General features: G+C 45.1%; 1 protein-coding gene across 8 annotated transcripts in view; it reads left to right on the plus strand.

The window, feature by feature from the left end:
- The window catches only part of MTHFD1L (methylenetetrahydrofolate dehydrogenase (NADP+ dependent) 1 like), a 214,307-nt gene that overhangs the window by 133,219 nt on the left and 60,506 nt on the right, over positions 1-20,582 (plus strand). For all 8 annotated transcript variants that reach the window (XR_009558776.2, XM_030853176.2, XM_060283680.2 and 5 more), the window contains 2 exons: positions 8,973-9,080; positions 11,211-11,363. Coding sequence is in view for 7 of the 8 variants with exons in the window: in XM_030853176.2 (XP_030709036.1) it covers positions 8,973-9,080; positions 11,211-11,363 (261 nt within the window). In the remaining variant the exon portion in view is untranslated. The remainder of the gene's footprint in view (positions 1-8,972; positions 9,081-11,210; positions 11,364-20,582) is intronic.

The raw sequence follows: 20,582 nt of genomic DNA on the forward strand, positions 1-20,582 counted from the left end.
GGGCCTCCCTGGTGGCGCAGTGGTTGAGTCCACCTGCCGATGCAGGGGATGCGGGTTCATGCCCTGGTCTGGGAAGATCCCACATGCCGCAGAGCGGCTGGGCCTGTGAGCCATGGCTGCTGAGCCTGCGTGTCCGGAGCCTGTGCTCCCCAACGGGAGAGGCCATAGCAGTGAGAGGCCCACGTACTGCAAAAAAAATAATAATAATAATAATAAAAATAAATAAATAAAATAAGCACTTTATTTTTAAAAATAAAATTTTTAAAAATTGTTTAAATAAAATTAATAATCGAAAAAGAGAACAATAGTGAGGAAAAAATCCTCAACTAGGAGTAAAAATCTAAAATTTTCCCACCAGATGAAACAAAATTCAAATGAATTCATATTCAATGAGCAAATTTTAAACACAAACCTCTGTATATCACTCAAGATTGCTCTGTTAGACACTATGTTGATCCCTTTGCATATTTGGTCCTAGAAATATAGTCCTCAAGATGTCCAACTACAGGAAACTGGAGAAAGAAAATTCCTGTGACCTGAAGTAAATCAAACTGAAGGCAAAAAACAAACAAAAACGAGTATACAAGGTCACCCTTGTGATTTGAATGTGAATTCCGTATCATCACTTCACACGGACAAATGCAGACTTTCTGGCGATGAGCCCTCTTTCCTTTCTCAGACCCCAGCTATCTCCAACATGTGTCCTGGTTGTCTCAGGAGAGCGAGATTCTTCTGGGATTCTTCTGGGTTGACCTGTTGCTCAGGACCAACAAGCCAGTGGGACGAGCCACTCCGGGAGCTGGCTCATGGCAGTCAGCACGTACACCTTGGGTAGCTCAGATGTGCTGGTTTCCAGCCAGCGACATGCTTTGTGTCAAAGACACAAGGGTCTGTTGTTCTCACTCACAACGCAGAGCTGCTCCCATGACACCAGGGTATGTTGTAGTGAAGCCCTTGCTCCTGGTGGAAGCTGGTTTCGCATTACATACTTTTATTTGAGGTACAGGAAAGGCCATTTACCAAACTGCACTTGTAGATCACTGAAAATTCATGCTTCATTTTAAATACAAAATACAAATTGAAATAATTACTGTATGTCCAGAGATTTTTATTCAACTTATAAATTTACTAATTGATTCCTCTCCTTAAATATTTCATGAGCATTGAAGTACTTCAAGCCAACATCACAGCATAGGAACACTCAACTTATGTGAATTCCAATCTAGGCTTCGGTAAAACAAAAGAACAATGTAGTTTCCATTCAGTGTAATGGCTGAGGAAACAGCAGTGTGTTTCAACACTTCAACAGTTATGTGCTTAAGAGATAGTGGAATATTGATAATAGAGTACTGTGTCATGTTTTCATGGGTCTTCTAAGAGACCTTCAGGGCTGCTGGCTTTAGAACCTGACATCTAAGTAAGATGAGATGCCACTATATTATAAAGCCTTCATACTTCTTTATTTTCCTCAATTCTGTCAGCTTCATTTTTTTTAATTGAAGTATAATTGATTTACAATGTTGGGTTAGTTTCTGGTGTACAGCAAAGTGACTCAGTTTTATGTATATATATACATACACACACACACACTCTTTTCAGAAAAGAATATATATATTCTTTTCAGACTCTTCCATTATAGGTTATTACTAGATATTGGATATAGTTCCCTGTGCTATACAGTAGTACCTTGTTGTTTGTCTATTTTATATATAGTAGTGTATATATGTTAATCCCAAACTCCTAATTTATCCCTTTTGGTAACTGTAAATTTGTCTTCTTTGTCTGTGATTCTATTTCTGTTTTGTAAATGAGTTCATTTATATCATATTTTTATATTCCACATATAAATGATATATTTGTCTTTTTCTGTCTGAATTACTTCACTTAGTATGATAATCTCCAGGTCCATCCATGTTGCTGCAAATGGCATTATTGCATTCTTTTTCATGGCTGAGTGGTATTCCATTTTATATATGTACCACATCTTCTTTATCCATTCAACTGTTGATGGACACTTAGGTTGCTTCCATGTCTTGCCTATTGTCAATAGTGCGGCAATGAACATTGGGTGCATGTGTAATGAGTCCAGTGGTCTTTTCAAGAAGGATATGCTATCTAACTTTGAGTAACGTAGCTTCTATGAGCCTGGGTCACCACATCTACATAAGGAATGTGGTAAAGAGTGAAGACCCCTACATCCTCCAGCCTACCTTCCTGGTGTCACTCAGCCAGGATTCTGGGTGGGCATACTCTAAGCAAAAGACCGTAGACAATACGACCCGGCATTCAGGGTTCTTTTCTAGAGCTAGAAAGAACTGCTGCCCAGTTCAGTAGCCACTGGTCATAGAAAGCTATTGACATTTAAATTGACTAAAATTAACAGCTCATTTCCTCGGTTACACTCGTCCCATTTCAACTACTTACTAGCCACATGAGGCTGGTGGCTACTAGCCTGGAAAGCATGGTTGTAGAACATTTCCATCATCACAGAAAGTTTCCATCGGAAAGCTCTCTTCTAAAGTATTTCAGTTATTTTTATACGTTTAAGAGGTTTGGGAGGAAATTAATGAATATGTTCAGAATTCTATTCTTGGTGAAGATGGAGATTTAACATAATGTTAGTTGCAAAATGATCAAAGATCCTCGTATAGACGCCAGGCTTTGTGAAGTAGCTTGTATATGTTGAGCATAGTCCACATAGAGTAGTCCCTCTTTCCAGAAAAAGCCTTGTCTTTGCTGCCATTCACACCTTGATATGCGCCGTTCTCCTCGTGTGAAATAATCTTTCCTTTTATTGCTTATTAAGATCTTTCACATCCTTCAAGCACCATTCAGGTTCCCTTTTAGGTCTTACCAATTTATGCTGACTTCCGTGCCGCCCCCTGCAATCTGTGATCTTCCAACTTTAGTAGTAACGTAGAGGCGGAGGCTTTCTCACACACTCCATTCCGTCACACTTTACTGTGTCATTGTCCCCACCCCATCAGACATTCTTTGTACACAAAATCTCCGAAATTCTTTGTACACCATGACATCTTGAAAGTGCTTGCCACAGACGGTTGTTCATTCAGCAGTTGTTTGTGGAGGGCCTACTGATTGGAAGTTACTATCCTAGACATCAGGGGTGGAAAGAGGAAAGAGGTAGCAAATGGATAAATTTGTAAATATTTAGGAAGTTGGAGCAAAGCCAGGGATGATTAATGCATACCCATTCATAATTTGTTTTACCATTTTATTTGTTTTATAAAAACTACCACTTAAAACGAGCAGCACAAGTGAATGTCAAGTTCAGATCAAGATTACTGGACATGAATTTGGCTTTTTTCTTTAAAGATTACACTGCTCCCCAAAATCGAGCAGAGAAACAGCAGGAGGTTCCTTTCCGGCTGTCACAATATAAACAAGGTATACAGTGGAGCTGCCTTATCAGGGCAGGTTTCAGTTTTTATATTAAACCCAAAAGTTGTGTTAACTGAGATGTTCTTTTTATTTATTTACTTGTACACATAGGTGAAAGAGAATAATTGTAGCAGGAGTCCCAAGAGAGTTTTGGTCTTGGGGTTTCTAGCTCCATGAGCTGAAGCACATTATTTATCCAGTGTGGGGCTGTGAGACACACACCAGGTGGTGATGGTCCCTCTCGTAGGCTCACTTTGGATAGCTTTGTGCGTGTCGAGGCCGGCGAGGGAGTGTCATCTTTTCTGGGGCTGGCGAGGCTGAGGCTGGGGCATGGGAAGTGCAGGATACCGGGAGCTGGTCATGGTGGCTGCTGGGATGCTCCAGGGTCTTAAGGAGGGGAAACAAGTCGCCTGACTGGGACTCACTCACACCACCAGCCCCTGCTCCCCTGCTCTGCCTTCTGTTTGAGTCATCCTGTCATGTGTGGTTGCAGTTTTCCCATAGGAAATAAGACCACAACTACACAGTTCACAAAGTCAGCCTGGCACCTGCTTGAAATTTCCGCAGCACTTTCAAATAAACATTAGACAGGGGGCTTCCCTGGTGGCGCAGTGGTTAAGAACCTGCCTGCCAGTGCAGGGGACACGGGTTTGAGCCCTGGTCCGGGAAGATCCCACATGCCGCGGAGCAACTAAGCCCGTGCGCCACAACTACTGAGCCTGCGCTCTAGAGCCCACGAGCCACAACTCCTGAGCCCGCGAGCCACAACTACTGAAGGCCGCGCACCTAGAGCCCGTGCTCTGCAATGAGAAGCCACCGCAATGAGAAGCCCGCATGCCGCAACGAAGAGTAGCCCCCACTCGCCTCAACTAGAGAAAGCCCGCGTGCAGCAACAAAGACCCAAGGCAGCCAAAAATAAATATAAATAAAATAAATAAATTTATTTTAAAAAAGAAAACATTAGGCAGGAAGGCAGTTTAGTTGTTGATAAAAATGTGTATTTCCTTACGCCCCAAAGAATTGAAGTCTAGAAGAGAAATATTTGTCCGTTCCCGCCCCCCCCCCCCCACTTTTAGCATAGCAGCCTTATTCACAGGAGCAAAAAGGTGGAAACAACCCGTGTCCATCAGTGGATGAATGGATTTTTTTTTAGTGTGGTATGTCCATACAGTGAAATATTATTCAGCCTTTAAAAGGAAAGAAATTTGTAACGTGCTACATCATGGTTGAACCTGGAGGTTCATGCTAAATAAAATAAGGCGGATGCAAAAAGATACATACTGTATGATTCCACTTATACAAGGTACCCCGAGTAGACAGATCCATAGAGACAGAAAGTAGGAAGGTGGTAGCAAGGGGCTGAGGGGAGGACAGAATGGGGAGTTAGTGTTTCGTGTGTACAGTTTTAGTTCTGCAGAGTGAAGGGTTCTGAAGATTAGCATCACAGCAACAGGAATGTGCTTAACAGTACAGAACTGTACACTTGAACATGATAAAGATGGTAAATCTTCTGTTATGTGTGTTTTACCACAATTTAAAACTAAATATATGTATTCCTTGAAAAAAATTTCGTGTTTAAAAACTAAAAATAAGTCAGTTAAATAGCCACTCACACGAATTCCTTCATTGTCATCCATTTGCTGTTACCTTGTTCACGTGTGAGTTTTTTTCAATTATTATATTATAGAAAAGTCACGCTCACTTTTCCTTTTCAGATCAATCTAGAGCTCAGTAAATAGTGCATTCTGTTCATTAAATGTGGCATGAGTAGTACTAATCTGTCTTGTTGTTTCGTTTCACTTCCAGGGAAAACGTAAGTCTTTAGTTAGCCCTCTTGCCCTCGCGCCATCATAATAATATTACGTAAGGTATGTGCAGCGTGACATTTGTAACACACTGCGTGGCTTCAGTGCTTGCAGTGAAGTGAGTACAGCAGCATATCCACCTCTCCCACTAGGAATGAGGTTGCATGATTCAGCCAAATCTAAGGGGCTGCGTTCTTCCTTAGCTCTCCTGTCCCACAGCAGCCCACAAACCCCCCACCTGAGCTGTTCTGGAGGGCTGGAGGAGCCCAGATGAACCAGGTTGCATGGGACCTATCACACTGCTTGGGTGACACCATATTCTGTGAGCTGCCTTCCCCTGAAAAAGCGTCACTGTCACATCACATGGAATCCTTGCTTTGTCAACAGGAAGGTCAGAAAATATTTATTCCATTTATTCAACTGTATATTGAGAGCCTACTCTTGTAGTCCAGGGGCTGTACTGTATCCCACCTCTACGTGAACAAGAGGTGGTCCTTGGCCTCAAAGAGTTTATAGGCTATTCTCAATTCTTCAGCTAACGAACATGGAATCTTTTACATTAGAAGTTACACTCAAGGTTTTCTCTAGCCCAGACTCAACTTTGCACTCATGTGGTAATTCTGCAACAACCCGGGAGCCATACTCGGCTTACCCTGAACTCTGCCAGAGTAAAACAGCTCTGTTATTATAGCTTTTCCTTAAACATTTCCTTCTAATTTCTGTCCTTGCTTCACCTTCTGCCTTCCTGGAAAATAACGATCATTTCTTTCTAGAGTTGTCCCTTCTAGAGGTGGAGATTCTTCTTTTTTTTTTTTTTTTTAAAGAATCAACTTCATTTAATTAGTTTTGGTTGCGTTGGGTCTTCGTTGCTGCGCGCAGGCTTTCTCCAGTTGTGGCGAGCGGGAGCTACTCTTCCTTGCGGCACGCAGGCTTCTCATTGCGGTGGCTTCTCTTGTTGCGGAGCACAGGCTCTAGGCACGCGGGCTTCAGTAGTTGTGGCACACGGGCTCAGTAGTTTCGGCTTGTGGGCTCTAGAGCACGGGCTCAGTAGTTGTGGCTCACAGGCTCAGTAGTTGTAGCGCACAGGCTTACTTGCTCCACAGCATGTGGGATCTTCCCGGTCCAGGGATTGAACTGGTGTCCCCTGCATTGGCAGGCGGATTCTTAACCACTGCGCCACCAGGGAAGTCCTGAAGTGGAGATTCTTCTCTGATTTCTCTTATGACATAGTTTACAAAAGGCCCCTTGCCACCCGGTAGATTTCAGCATCAGAGTTTGATCCTGGCACTGTTACCATCCGAGGTCCATCAGTGCATCCCAGCAGGGCATGGGCTTTGCTAGCAGCCACTCATTGCCAGGCCCTGCTGAACCTCTGGTGCCACGTAACACCCAGGTCAGAGCAGTACAGGGCTATCGGATGGCAAAGAAGAGAACGCCCACGTGTGCTGGAGGACGGTCAGTACAGGCTTCCTGGAGATGCTGGCCTTTGAGATAGATCTTAGGGCGCTCAGGGAGTTTTAGCAGAGGTGATCTTGAGTTTTTCTTACTTACGTACATTTTAAGAAGGTCAGACTTGCAGTAGAGTGGAGGGGGGTGTTAGAAGTGAAGAAACCAGTTAGGAAGCTGTCGTGGTAGGCGAGACCTTTAACATCTCAACCAAGAGCACTTTGAAGGGTCGTCTCCCCCACATCCTCACCCACGCTTGAAATTCTCATACTTTCAGTCTTGCTGATCTCACAGTTGTAAATTGGTTTTCCATCATTTTAATTTGCCTTTCCTTGATCACTAATGAGATTGGGCATTTTTTCATATTGTTATTAGTCACTCTTTTGCCTAGTATTAAATATTTGTTTGTCTTTTTCTGAATTTGTGGGAGTTTTATGCATTCTAGTAACTAATCTTTTAAATATTTGCAAGCATCTTCTCCCAGACTGTTCCTTATGCTTTATCCTTATTTCTGATGTCTTTTTTTTTTTTAATACAAGGAACTTTAAGTTTTGATGTCAGGTCTATAAATCATTTCCTTTAAGGCGGAGTCTGTTGTTACCTTGTTTAAGAAATCCTTCTGTACCTCAGGATAATAAAGAGTTCCCCAATTTTTTCCCCCAATATGTAGAGTTTTGATTTTGAAGATTTTGCCTTTGTTCCATATTGGACTTATTTAGGGGCCTGGTGTGAGGCAGGAATTTAATTTTATTTCTCCAGCCAAAAGTCAGTTGAATAGTCAGTCCTTTCCCTGTTTTGTGCCATGTCTACTATATACTATCCCACACCTGCTGAGGTGTCCTTCTATGTTCTTTGTTATCTTCCCTTGATTAATCATCTCGTCCTGTGTTGATACCACATGGAATTAATCAGCATAGTTTTGTAGTATGATTGATACCTGGTATGGCAGGTCCCTTATCTTTGTTCTTTTGGTTTTATTTATTTTTGAAGTTATCTTACCTATTTTTGCCATTACTCTTCATTAGGAATTTTAAAATTGATTGGCCAAGTAACCTAAATGCTCTTGGGATTTTTATTGGAATTGGATTGAACTAATAGTTTAAGTTTGAGAGACCGACCTCTATTCAGTATTGCATCTCCTCACCCATGAACAAAGTATTTCTCTCCGTTGATTCAGATCCTCTTTTATGTCCTTCAGCGAAAGATCATAATGACTTGCACCTTCATTTCTTTTTTATTTGTTGAAACATCCAATATTTCAGTTCCAGACCACAGAGCAACTCTACAGTAATAAAAACTGTAGTAATAAAAAATACATTTTAAAGTAATTTGGGGTACTATCGATTGGCAGAGCAGAGCTAGCTTTTATTTTCTCCTGTTAGGTATATCAGCAGTAATTCATGCAAATTTGCCACTGCCCAGCAAAGTCCTTGAGGTGGGCCATGAGAGGCTTCTGCCCCTTGGCTGACGTCCATTCCGTCAGCACTTGGTCCAGCAGCCCTTCACTGAACAGTACATCCACCAACCATCTTCATTACATCTATGTGTTTTCTACCCCCGGTGAAATTAGGAACAATTTTGTCAAATGCTTTGCTTGAATTAAGAATCACTTTATCCATGGCACATCCCTTTCCTAATGAACCATCCTTGTTTCTGAAGAGGCCACTTTTAGTGTTTCACTAGCAACCTATATCCAAGCGTTGCATCCAACACTGTGGAAGAGTTTTCCATCTCCTCCCCACACACTTATTTGCCCATATCTAGTCTTCTCAGATTTGTCCCATTCTCCTTGTTGTCTCATAATTTGCTAAAGTGACACTAGGTTCAACCTCTGGTTTTCCAATAAAGTGTTTGATCACATTAGCATTTATATTAAAATCTCAACCCATTCCTGCTCACCAAAAAAAAAAAAAAATGTGTCCTTTAGAACTGCTACATTTCTGTCATATAACCCAAGTTGAGACCCACTTAAACACCAGCACTATTTAGTTAGGAGACTTATGTTCTGGCTTAAAAGATCACTAAAAAGCATAGTATAAACTTCGTTAAAGGATGCAGTGGATAAGAATGATTTAACTAGATAAGCAGCCTCTGAACAGGTTGAACATCTAAGGCTTCTTACTTGCTAGTTGATCTCTGATCTGAAAATTTCAGGACATTAAGGATGATAGAAGAGAAAAGTGTTTGCTTCAAATACTACAGTTGATGAGGAGGGAATCTGGTAGTGAATTTTAAGCAATTACAGAAAATCTCACTAAGCTCTCCCGTAATTCTTTAACCAGCTTGAAGTTAACGATTTTGTTGTCATTTGTGTTTTCCCAGCTTCCAATTGTGGAAAAGATAAGAACCATCGCCCAGGCGGTCTATGGAGCCGAAGATATTGAACTCTCTCCGGAGGCACAATCCAAAATAGATCGTTACACGGAACAGGTAAACGTTGTGCATTTAGGGGGGAACATCCAGCTTAGGCTTTTGACATTATTCACCTTGACTTGAGAGCTGGTGTGTGTCCCACCAGCTGAACTCGGCTTAATCTACTCTGTGGTCTACAAAAATTGATTGAATGTCCTTGGGTAGGACGTTAACTGTAATTATGGTGAGAGTACATACATCGTTGACTTTTCTGGTTATAAATTTGTCTAATACAGGTAGTGTCCCTGTTTATCTGTGTGTGTGAGATCTTCAGCCCCTGCTAGTCAGCCAGGAACATTGAAACTGTTCCTGGATGTGCAGCAGTGGAGTCAAGAGTTAACTAATCTGTAGTGCTTCCTCTTACTGTCTTAAAAACGGTAGCGTGGTGCCAGGTCAGTCAGAGGACGGCAGCACATAAAGTCGGGGGTGCTTGGTATTCTTTCTTATACAAGTGCTTCATCGGCTTGGTGGTGAGATTGTCCACAGTGGCTGAAGGCTCCATCGCCTTCTGCCGTGCACATGGCCAAGATTCAGCAGCGAGAGTCTAGTCCTGTAATGGTTATGTCGAACAGGCTCCACTGCGGCGCGTTCGGCCACCTTAACCAAAGGGGCCAGGTGCCTCAAGCACCCCCTCCAGTTTGCTGTGATCAGATAGAAGTCAGAGCTCTTCAAGAGCTTGCTGGCAAAAGAGCTTCATGATGAGTATCACTGATCTATTTTTTTTAATCCCCCAACTCCTAAATTCTATTTTTAAAGCATATTTAATATTTTGTCCTGTGCTACCAGCACTATCCAGGGTATTCTCCCAGGTTTGGTAAGATAGTCAGCAATTCATTTCTTCGTAGGATTTTCCAAGAGCTTAGAATGCTCTTGGCTTGTGCTTTTTCATAAATGATCCTCAAACATTGCTGTACACACTGGCATTGTTCTGCAGTGGAATTTTCACTCATGTGCAATGAAATGAGTAAAATAAGGTCGTTGTCATGAGGTGTTTTTTTTTTAATAAGTTTTTAATAATGCTATTTAAGGACTATCATTGATTCGAATATTAGGTCCTTCCTGATGTTTTCTCAGGCTTCAAATCTTCTTTCTTTTGTGAAGTAATACGGTGATGGTATATAGCATATTGGGTTCTTAAAAAATATATTCTTACTGGCAAACTTTTAAATTGGCAAACCCATATCAGTTCATAAAAATTATGTCAATATTTGATCGATCTCTGAAACCCACAATTCTGGGCACCATTTCTGTAGGGCAATTGTGATCGCCACCCAGCAGATTTCTGATCCGTATCTAAGAGTAAAGGGAACACCCCACCCCCACCCCCCGTTGATAGTACTCTGAAATCTTCCAAACAGTTCTAGGTTGAATCATAAGAAATTCTGTGTGGGTTACCTCTGAAGATTGCATTCCTTTTATCTCTGTCTGTCCACCGAGGGAATGTTCCTTAAAAGTTATGCGTCAGGTATGTGGTTGCAGTTAATTAGCAAAGTCTCTGAGGAGGCACTGTGTACCCTTAATCGGGACCAGGCAGCGAGGACACTGTCCTTTTTGTGAGACCCCACATGTGACTGCCTCCCCTTTCACCTTTGGAACTCTGGGTCAGGCATCGCCTTTGGTCCTTAAAAATAAGAGGCTTAAATAGTGACCTCATCTTAGTTCGTATAATGTAATCGCAGATCAAATAGCCATGATTCATAAAACAACACAAAGAGGCTCTTTGCTTCCTGACAGCCTCTAAGAATGAGCGAACAACGGGACTAAAAAGCCTTGTCACAAAGCCTTTCTCCAGATTACCTTTCTGAGTGCCGGATATTAATATCCTTAGAAAGTGGTTTCTACAGCTGCTGCTGCTGCCTGCAGTTATTTGCTTGCCTGCAAAGAACCACCTTTTCTTCAAAGACACACATAATGCTGCCTTTCTGTAACAAGAATTATCCAAAGTAAGTAATCGACACCCTCAACTTGCCAGGTGATGATCTCGTGCAGATGAGTTTTTGTCCCATCTTCTTGTTCAATGAACAGACAGTAACAAGCACTGTTGTATGTGTGGATCTGAGTCGTGGGGATTCTGTGGAGTGCGGGTCAGACAAGTAGAGGAGATGAGCGTTTATGCTCAAGGAACACGTTTCCTTTCCTTTCTTACAGGGTTTTGGAAATTTGCCCATCTGCATGGCTAAGACCCACCTTTCCCTGTCTCACCAACCTGACAAGAAAGGCGTACCCAAGGATTTCGTTCTACCCATTAGTGACGTACGGGCCAGCATAGGCGCTGGGTTCATTTACCCATTGGTTGGAACGGTGAGTGTGTAACATTCTCCAGAAACCTTCCCCAGTCTGTGTTGTCATGATGCCTGAAATCCTTATGCTCTGGGAATGCCTTACAGATTGGGTATTGGGAAGTAATTCATAGTATTTGCTCTTTTCCTAAATACTCTCTTCCACGGTGAAAAATGCACCTGCCATCAGGGTTTGAATTTTTCTTTTCTTTATCTTTTTTTTTTTTTTTTGTGGTACGCGGGCCTCTCACTGTTGTGGCCTCTCCCGTTGCGGAGCACAGGCTCCAACGCGCAGGCTCAACAGCCATGGCTTACGGGCCCAGCCGCTCCGCGATCCTGCGGCATGTGGGATCCTCCCGGACCGGGGCACGAACCCGTGTCCCCTGCATCGGCAGTTCCTAATCTGCCCTGTCTTCAGGATCCCTTGAGTCATAAAGTCGATTCCCCCCTCATAGAACATGGAAGAGAATAATTTGGGAGGAGCCAGTCTGCTGTTGAAGTGGTGGGGTGGCTTAGTGTAGGGCTTCCGGATCTTCACATCACTGCCCTGAGAACGATAAGACTTCACTGCGGTGGGATAGATGGAGGCCACCACCATGTCCAAGAGACAGGACCAGCCCCCCCACCCCAGGGCTGGGGAGATCAGTCTTTCAGCCTTCACCTCTTTGTCAGCACATTAAGCGGGGAGCTCTGCCTAAGAAAATGAGCAAATCACATGAGTTCTCGTTTTTGACCTTGTTGTGACGGGACATTGTTGCTATGGGATGGTTATTGTTATTTCAAAGCTTCTCTTTGGACGGAGGGGAGATAGCACGGAAGTGAAAGCTTATCAAAGCACTTAAAATCCACGATGATAGGCTTAATACATAAAATGCTTCATTATAGCCACACAGAGATATGGTGGTTTCCCTTGGTTTATGTTCTCTTCATGGGACGCCCCTGGATTAGATTCAGCACAAAAAATCTTGATCATCTCTGTTGCTGTCATTGTTGTTACAAGCTGATCAAGTCCAAACAGGAAACATAGCAATTTTTAAAATAAGCCATGTGGCTCTGTTGTTTAGGCAGTGGATGGGTAAAAAGTGCATAATGAGTACAGAGTTGCTTGCCTTCATGTTTACACGTTTCGTCTGATATTGGGCAAAGTGTTTTCAATAAGCGTTTTTTGAATTCTTAATGCCTGTGATGCACAGAGATACTAAGAGGAGTAGCTGTGAGGATATACTAAGAGGAGCCGTGGGCTGAACAGCACAGAGGCATCCAGTACGTGTGGGGTTGGTGTTGGCATTTGAAATACTCTCAGGGCACCGGGGAGGCAGTAGCTATTTCTTACCAGGTTGGGGGCAGGGGGTGTGTGGAAGAAAAAGAGAATCAACCTCTGAACTGGGGAAACGGTGAATTTTGACTCAAAGGCACAGAAATACATGGTACCCTTCCCAGCGTGGTCCAGTGCGGCTGGAGCTGGACAGGGGTTGAGAGGCTGAGAAATGGGATTAGGGTAGCAACACCAGGCCAAACTGTTAAGGATCTCAGCTGCCATCTTAAAGACCTTGGGTTTTATCCCATGCACACTGGAGAGTTACAGTAAGGTGGGTTTCATGCCTGGTTTTTATTCTCTTTTTTTTTTTTTTTTCTTTTGGCCACGCCACGTGGCTTGCGGGATCCTAGTTCCCCCACCAGGGATCGAACCTGCGCCCTCAGAAGTGAAAGCCCAGGGTCCTCACCACTGGAAAAAAAAATTGTCTGATTTATATTTTAGAAAAACAGCTCTGGTAGCAAAGTGGAGAATGTTTAGAGGAAAGAGAACCAGACCCAGGGAGACATCGGCTGAGGCCAGAGGTAATCAAGGTTGGCATGGCAGCTGTAGAAGTAAATATGGGGAGTAGAGACGAATTCGAGGTATATTTTTATTTATTTATTTATTTATTTATTTATTTATTTATTTATTTTGCGGTACGCGGGCCTCTCACTGCTCTGGCCCCTCCCGCCGCGGTGCTCCGGACGCGCATGCTCAGCCACTGTGGCCCCTCCCTTCGCGGAACACAGGCTCCGGACGCGCAGGCTCAGCGGCCATGGCTCACGGGCCCAGCCGCTCCGCGGCATGTGGGATTTTTCCGGACAGGGGCACGAACCCATATCCCCTGCATCGGCAGGCGGACTCTCAACCACTGCGCCACCAGGGAAACCCTCGAGGTATATTTTGAAGGTAGCCACCTGCAAGTGGGGCTCGGGGCAAAGGACACTTCTAGCCTGAGTGTAGACGGCGATGCTGTCCGTCGCGGAAGGAGCACAGTCAAGAAGACAGATGGGCAGAGGCAGAAATGCGTCTGGCCAGGACGTAGAGAGCTGAAAGGGCTTATAGGATCTATAAAATGGTCTGTGAAGCCATGAGAAATACAGACACAGCACTCAGAAGAAAGGAACAGGCAGGAAGAAGGCCCTGAGAGCTTTAAGAATATACATGAGGGTGGACACAGGGGAGAAGCAAGGATATGCACGAGAGAAATAAGCGGTAAAGGATGGTACTAGGAAAACTGCCATGTTTCCGGAGCCCGCGAGGGTCTGGGCAGAACCATCGTAGGCGGCACGGGGAGACCAGAGAGTAACCGCAGGAGCTGGCGGTGGAGTTTCCCATTGAGGGAGGCATAGCGACGGTGCTGGAAGAGAGAGAAGGGTTCAAATAAAACAGGTTCTGAATGGTAATTTTAGAAAAGGTGCAACTGAAGGTAAAAAAAAATTCAGATCAGTGGTTCAGGGGGCAGACGGGGAGAGGGGACGGATTGCAGAGGGGCACCAGCGACCTTTTGTGGGTGATGGAAATACTCTATATCAGCGGTCCCCAACCTTTTTGGCACCAGACACCAATTTCATGGAAGACAGTTTTTCCACGGATGGGAGAGGGGGGACGTTTCAGGCCATAGTGCGAGCAGTGGGGAGCAATGGGGAGCAGCAGATGAAGCTTCGCTCGCTCCCTTGCCGCTCACCTCCTGCTGTGCAGCCGGGTTCCTAACGGGCCGCGGACTGATACCGTTCCATGGCCTGGGGGTTGGGGACGCCTGCTCTATATTTTAATTGTGGTGGTGGATCCATGACTGTATATGTGTGTCAAAACTCATAGACCTACACGTTTTTAAAGGGTAAAATTTATTGAGCATAATTTAATCTTATCTCAGTTAACAAAAACACGAGGAGAGCTTGCTTTATATTCCTTAGAATGGCCTCCCTGACGGCAGCTCCTCAGGGCCAAAGATCTGGTCTTCAGTCCATGAAGGCCTTTGCTTAGCAGAGCACAGCCGGTAGTACCCGCCCAGAGGGACCAGGGATAAGCGGCCACGAGGGTCCCAAAGAGCATGGAACAGTGGACACAACTGAGGAGGGAATTAGCTGAGTTCCTAATCTGCCCTGTCTTGTCCTGCACAGATTTGAAATCCTACAGTAGTTCTCCCAACAAATTCATTCATTCAGGGGACGTGCACATGGCCCTGTGCTCCATGCCGTGGGGAGCCCCCAGTAAAGCAGCTTTCTCCACTTCAGGCAGCTAGTAAAGGTAGATAGAAGGGAATTAACAAAGACAATGGTTTGGTATAAAAAATTGTGAGTCAATAAATGATACCTTCTGAGTATCTGAGCATTTAAGAGTGATTAAATACCAATCATAATTTTAAATCTGTGGGGTCACTAAGCAAATAGATGCTTGTGAGTCTCCTCCCACCTCAACTAATAGCCTCACATCCACAGCCTTGTAAGACCAGTTCTGGAAAGCCAGGGTTCCATCAGCCACAGCTTGTGTGTGTGTGCATGACCACTAGTCCATCCCTCCGCCCCTCTGCTCCTCCTGGACGCCGGGCTGGTAGTTAGAAAATGAAGGTGTGAGCAGTCCTCGAGGGGTGGCCTCCGGCTGCCTGGGTTCCCTGAGGAGGTCCCGAGCCTCCACCCCCAGGTGGAGCTGTAAGCGGCAGGGCCCCGCGGTAAAATCCTCCAAAACAATCACGTGAGGAGCGAGGAAGGAAGCAGTTCCTGGAGGTCAGGAAGCATCACGTGGAGGCGGTGACCTGCGGTCTGCTTTCTGTGACAGAGCAGGAAGCCGCTGGTGTCCGGGGCAAACGCAACGCAGGAGGCCAGGATCGCCTAATAAGGGCTGGTATTTACTTTTACTTGACCCCGTCCGGGGCCCTGCCACAGTCTGTGAGAATGCTTCTAAGATTCATCATACGTGTGGGAGACCCAGTGTAGTAATTTCCTGCTGAGATGACCGAGGCAAAGGGGGATGGGGACGCTGGGGTGGACTGGCTCCTGCAGGTGGGAAAATTCTAGCCTGATGAATCACCCTGACTCAACACAGGCTTATTCGAGTGCCTCTGAAGCACACATCCGTCTCTCCCCTCCAGGAAAAAAGCCCAAACTGAGACCTCAAAATCAGAAAGCCCCTCCGTTTTTCTGCATAGCTCGTTCATTCATTCACGCATTCATTTATACCTGTCGGGTGGGAGGTGCTGTAAACCACATGAAGGTGAACGAGCTCCAGTCCTCTCCCGAGGGGCCTTACGGCAGATGCTGGCCAGTAAAGTCATACACGTGCAGAACACCGTGGGCTTTACAGCAGAGGAGAAATCCCTTCTGGGGTGTCCTCAGGGGACGCCCGTCCTCCTGGCTGCCTAGTAGGTCTGAAAGTGGAGGATCTCAACACAGGCATGCCCCTCCTCAAACAATGAACATCTCCAGCTCTGCTGACTTTGGCAGATCGCACGGTGAAGTGCTGGAGAGTTTGGTTTTTTCCCCTCCAGATTTAGTTTTCTAAATATTTACGTTACCTTCCATCCTTACTTAGAGGCCAAAGTTTTCTACCACTGAATGATTTCATCATGTTTTATTTAGTTACTGCTTTAATTGGAGTTGATCACCAATTTGTGACCTCCAGTTGGTGTAGACACTTTACCAGTACATTTCACTTCCTGGTGCTGTTTTTATAGAAACACCCAGTCGTACATGGGTTCCTCAGCTAGGGCCATCTAAGACCTTTGCCCCATCCTTACGTGCACTGGCAGTGTTTTCTATCTCATTTTTCCTTCCTAAAATATCTTCGTTCCTACTAAGCTCCGTGCGTATCCTTGCCTCTCTTTAATGACCTTATTCTTGTATATTCTTTCCATCATATTATTGAAAGCTACAAAAGAGTATAAAATCCTTGACCAATGCACCACCACTTAGTACCTCTCCTTGTAAGAAATAGTTTAGCAAATCCAGATCTTTGATGTGGGGAGAAAAGAGCAGACTGTTTTTAAGATTTTCCAGCCCTATAGTCTACAGATTACCCTGTTAAGTTTCCAAAAATTCTTTCAAAGCTTATGGTTTCGAGTGCTCAATAAATCTCATAACTTATAAAACTTCTCCAAAACAATCTCATTCCCCACCCCTTCCCCAGTTTAGTAGGTGGTCTTTGTCTGGTGGTCCCATTGCTTTGATATTGTCTTTAGGTTTTTATAATTTATCAGGGCTGTTTAATCATTTGACATAAATTTTGTGACATAAAAACAGTAATATGTAAGCAAAGTTTATAAAATTATATTATTGGGAAATAAATTATATTCCATATAGAAAAGACTAAAAAGACACCAAAATGTTGACAGGGGGCTGTGATATTACGAACAGCTTCTTTTCTTTTCTGCTTATTTCAAATGACTGCATCAAGGATATGTCACTTTCATAACATGAAAATACAATAAATTGAGAAATGGTAAACTGAAAGTACTTGGGGAAACGTTTAGCCAGGGCCAGTTAGTTGCAAGGGAGTCAGAGTACACGTATGGCAGGCGGCATTAGGCTGGTAGAATCATCTTGCCCTTCCTGGCTTTCTTGTAGTGTTTTAACACCTGAAAATTGGGACACCAAAGAATGGACAAAAGAGCTGGAATGTTCCTCTAAGAAGTGCACTCCTGAGTATGGTTTGTCGAGTCTTGTCAGATGTTTGCTGGCCCCAAACTCTGCTAAGGAAATGCAAGATCGTTTCTTCCATGTTAATTTGTTTTCGTGCGGGGCTTCCTCACACGGTGACGTGTTGTCAGAACAGCTGGCTTGGAGAGGTGTCCGACCAAGCGTGAATTCCTAGCAGAAGTCCATTTGAAGGCAGTTTTTGGTGTCTCGGACTATTTTCCTTTGATATCACATCGAGGCAATGAGATTAGCTCCTTAGAGGAACTTAGAAGTCCTCTTGAATATGAAGTCTTCTCTATTGACAAACTTAGGACACAAAATTAGGACCTAATGGTTATTAAGGACAAGAATATGAGCTGGAATCTTGGGCTTAAGCCATCCTGCAGTTTACCCTGAAGGGATTAAGACTTCCTACAGCGTTTACGTGCTGTTCGGTGCCAGTTAGAGCCTCTCTGGGGGACACAGTGGCTACTTGAAACTGTGGAGAGAATCCTAGGGCTTTGGCCTCACAGACCAATGGGGAGAGAGAAGCATCTAGTCTGGGGGCTGTAAGATGCAGTGCGTCAGAGCTCCCAGTCCGTCTGGAGCAGTGACTCTCACTGGGCAGTTCCCCTGTCCCTTCCTACACCCTTCACTTTGGCCCCTGTGCTCTTTCTGGAACAGACCGTGTGATCCTGGGCACTGAATATATGTACATGCCATGATTGGTCTGGGCTGGCCCCATCAGAGCACGGAAATCTGTCCAGGGAAAGGGGACTAAAAAATCATCAGTAAAACAAACAGCTCATTGAACGAGCAAACGGGCCCTGGTGTGGCCTCCATTTCCACTCTGACCTGACCTGGCCACATCTCTACACAGGTGCCCCACTGACAACCTCGCTTAGCTTGACTCTGGAAAGCAGGAAACTGCTGGAGCGTGTTTGGGAAATCAGTGATGTCATCCACAGCGAATGCTGGGTGGAGAGTTACTGGTCTGCGGGGAACGGGGGCCAGTGAAAGCGCAAGCTGGGGCCCCACCCAGCCAAGTCATTGCCGTTTTCTTTCTCACATTTCAGTTAAGCTCACTTTGTTTTCCGTTCTCCTCCCTCTCCTGTAAAAGTATGTACTGAATGTTTTGTTTCCGCTGCATCTGATTCAGGTCAGTGGTGAAGTTATTCTGCAGCTCAGTGGGGAGATGTTTCCCTCCTGGCACACCGACCCTACTCAGGGATGCATAGTTACAAACTCGGTCCACTCGGTTAGGCATGAATTAACTCAGACCTTGTAGGTTTCAACCCAGTGCACTACTCCTCACATTTTCCAGAGATTCATGGCCAGGTACACACACTCACTCCTCAAGCTGCCTTTATTTTTTTAAATAAATTTATTTATTTATTTATGGCTGCGCTGGGTCTTCATTGCTGTGCAAGGGCTTTCTCTAGTTGCAGAGAGGGAGCTACTCTTGGTTGCAGTGTGCAGTCTTCTCATTGGGTGGCTTCTCTTGTTGCAGAGCACGGGCGCTCGGCATGCAGGCTTCCGTAGTTGTGGCGCGTGGGCTCAGTAGTTGTGGCTCGCGAGCTCTAGAGCACAGGCTCAGTAGTTGTGGCGCACCAGCTTAGCTGCTCCGCGGCATGTGGGATCTCTCCCCGGACCAGGGCTCGAACCCGTGTCCCCTGCATTGGCAGGTGGATTCTTCAACACTGCGCCACCAAGGAAGTCCCCCCAAGCTGCCTTTAAATGAGATGGCTAAGCAGTCGTGTTGTCAAGAGCTTCCCGTCCTGTGAGATCACACAGAAGGTCTGTCGGAAGCTCAGCGTTGGGCATATTTCCTGCAAAATCATCCACTCCTCCTCTCTCCTTTCCCTCACTCTCCTCTTGCCTTACTTTCCCCACACACACCACCCACCACCCCCCCGACAAATAAAGAAGCTCTTAGCTTTATTTATTTATTTATTTATTTTTTCCCCAGTACGCGGACCTCTCACTGTTGTGGCCTCTCCCGTTGCGGAGCACAGGCTCCAGACGCGCAGGCTCAGCGGCCATGGCTCACGGGCCCAGCCGCTCCGCGGCATGTGGGATCTTCCCGGACCGGGGCACGAACCCGTGTCCTCCACATTGGCAGGCGGACTCTCAACCACTGCGCCACGAGGGAAGCCCTCTTAGCTTATTTTTTTTAAGTCTCTTCAAGTGACCTTCCTAACTCCCATGTTCCCTGGCCCCAGTTAACCCGACACCTGAAATCTCTGTGATTAGTTTGAAATCATCCAGACTCGCTGCACACAAAAGAGTATAAAATCCCTCCCCATCTGGCCTCACTTCCTTTGTATCGCTGTGTCCTTTCACCCCATTTGTGTGGACCTGGTCGGGTTCCTCTTCTCCACCCAGCTTGGGTCTCTCTCCCACTGCTCTTCTTATCTCTACATCAGGATTTCCTGCTTTCTCCCAAACGTGCCCTTCCTCTGGAGCAGGCATCCCTCACTTCCTCGTATCCTGACGTGGCTGCAGCAAGTGGCCCAGCTGCTCTGTGACCATGCCCCCTTCCCGGTGTCCAGAGGAGAGGCACACGTGTATCTGTCCAGCAGGAGATAACTCATCCCTGCCTTTTCAGTCTGGCATGTTTCAGCAGAAGGGAAGTGACCAGTGGCATTCTCGATTTCCAGAAACTGTTTATCAGGTTGATGAGACACAGGAAGCTTTGTGACTCAGGAAAATGTTTGCCCCTCTACCACATACTGTTATCTAGGTCTAGTCCATTTGTTTCAATGACCTTTTCTCCCTGAGTTTGATGCTAATGTTGTTTTGTTTTGTTTTAATATTGTGGTTTTTTAAATTTTATTTATTTTTATCTTTTGCTACGTTGGGTCTTCGTTGCTGCGCGCGGGCTTTCTCTAGTTGCGGCGAGCGGGGGCTACTCTTTGTTGCAGTGCGAGGGCTTCTTATCGCTGTGGCTTCTCTTGTTGCGGAGCACGGGCTCTAGGCACGCAGGCTTCAGTAGTTGTGGCACGCGGGCTCAGTAGTTGTGGCTTGTGGGCTCTAGAGCGCAAGCTCAGTGGTTGTGGCGCACGGGCTTAGTTGCTCTGTGGCATGTAGGATCTTGCCAGACCAGGGCTCGAACCCATGTCCCCTGCACTGGCAGGCGGATTCTCAACCACTGCACCACCAGGGAAGTCCAATGCTAATATATTTTTAGCATAAATATAAAATTACTTCAAATGAAATCAGCCTCAGCCTGGGAAACGTGCTGAGTAATAACGTTACCAGATATTTCTATTATTGAGTTAATTATTTTTTAATTGGCTTAAATTTTTAACCTACCACTAGTCATCCCTAT

This window comes from Globicephala melas, chromosome 14 (genome assembly GCF_963455315.2).
Source record: "Globicephala melas chromosome 14, mGloMel1.2, whole genome shotgun sequence".
Lineage (NCBI taxonomy): Eukaryota > Metazoa > Chordata > Mammalia > Artiodactyla > Delphinidae > Globicephala > Globicephala melas.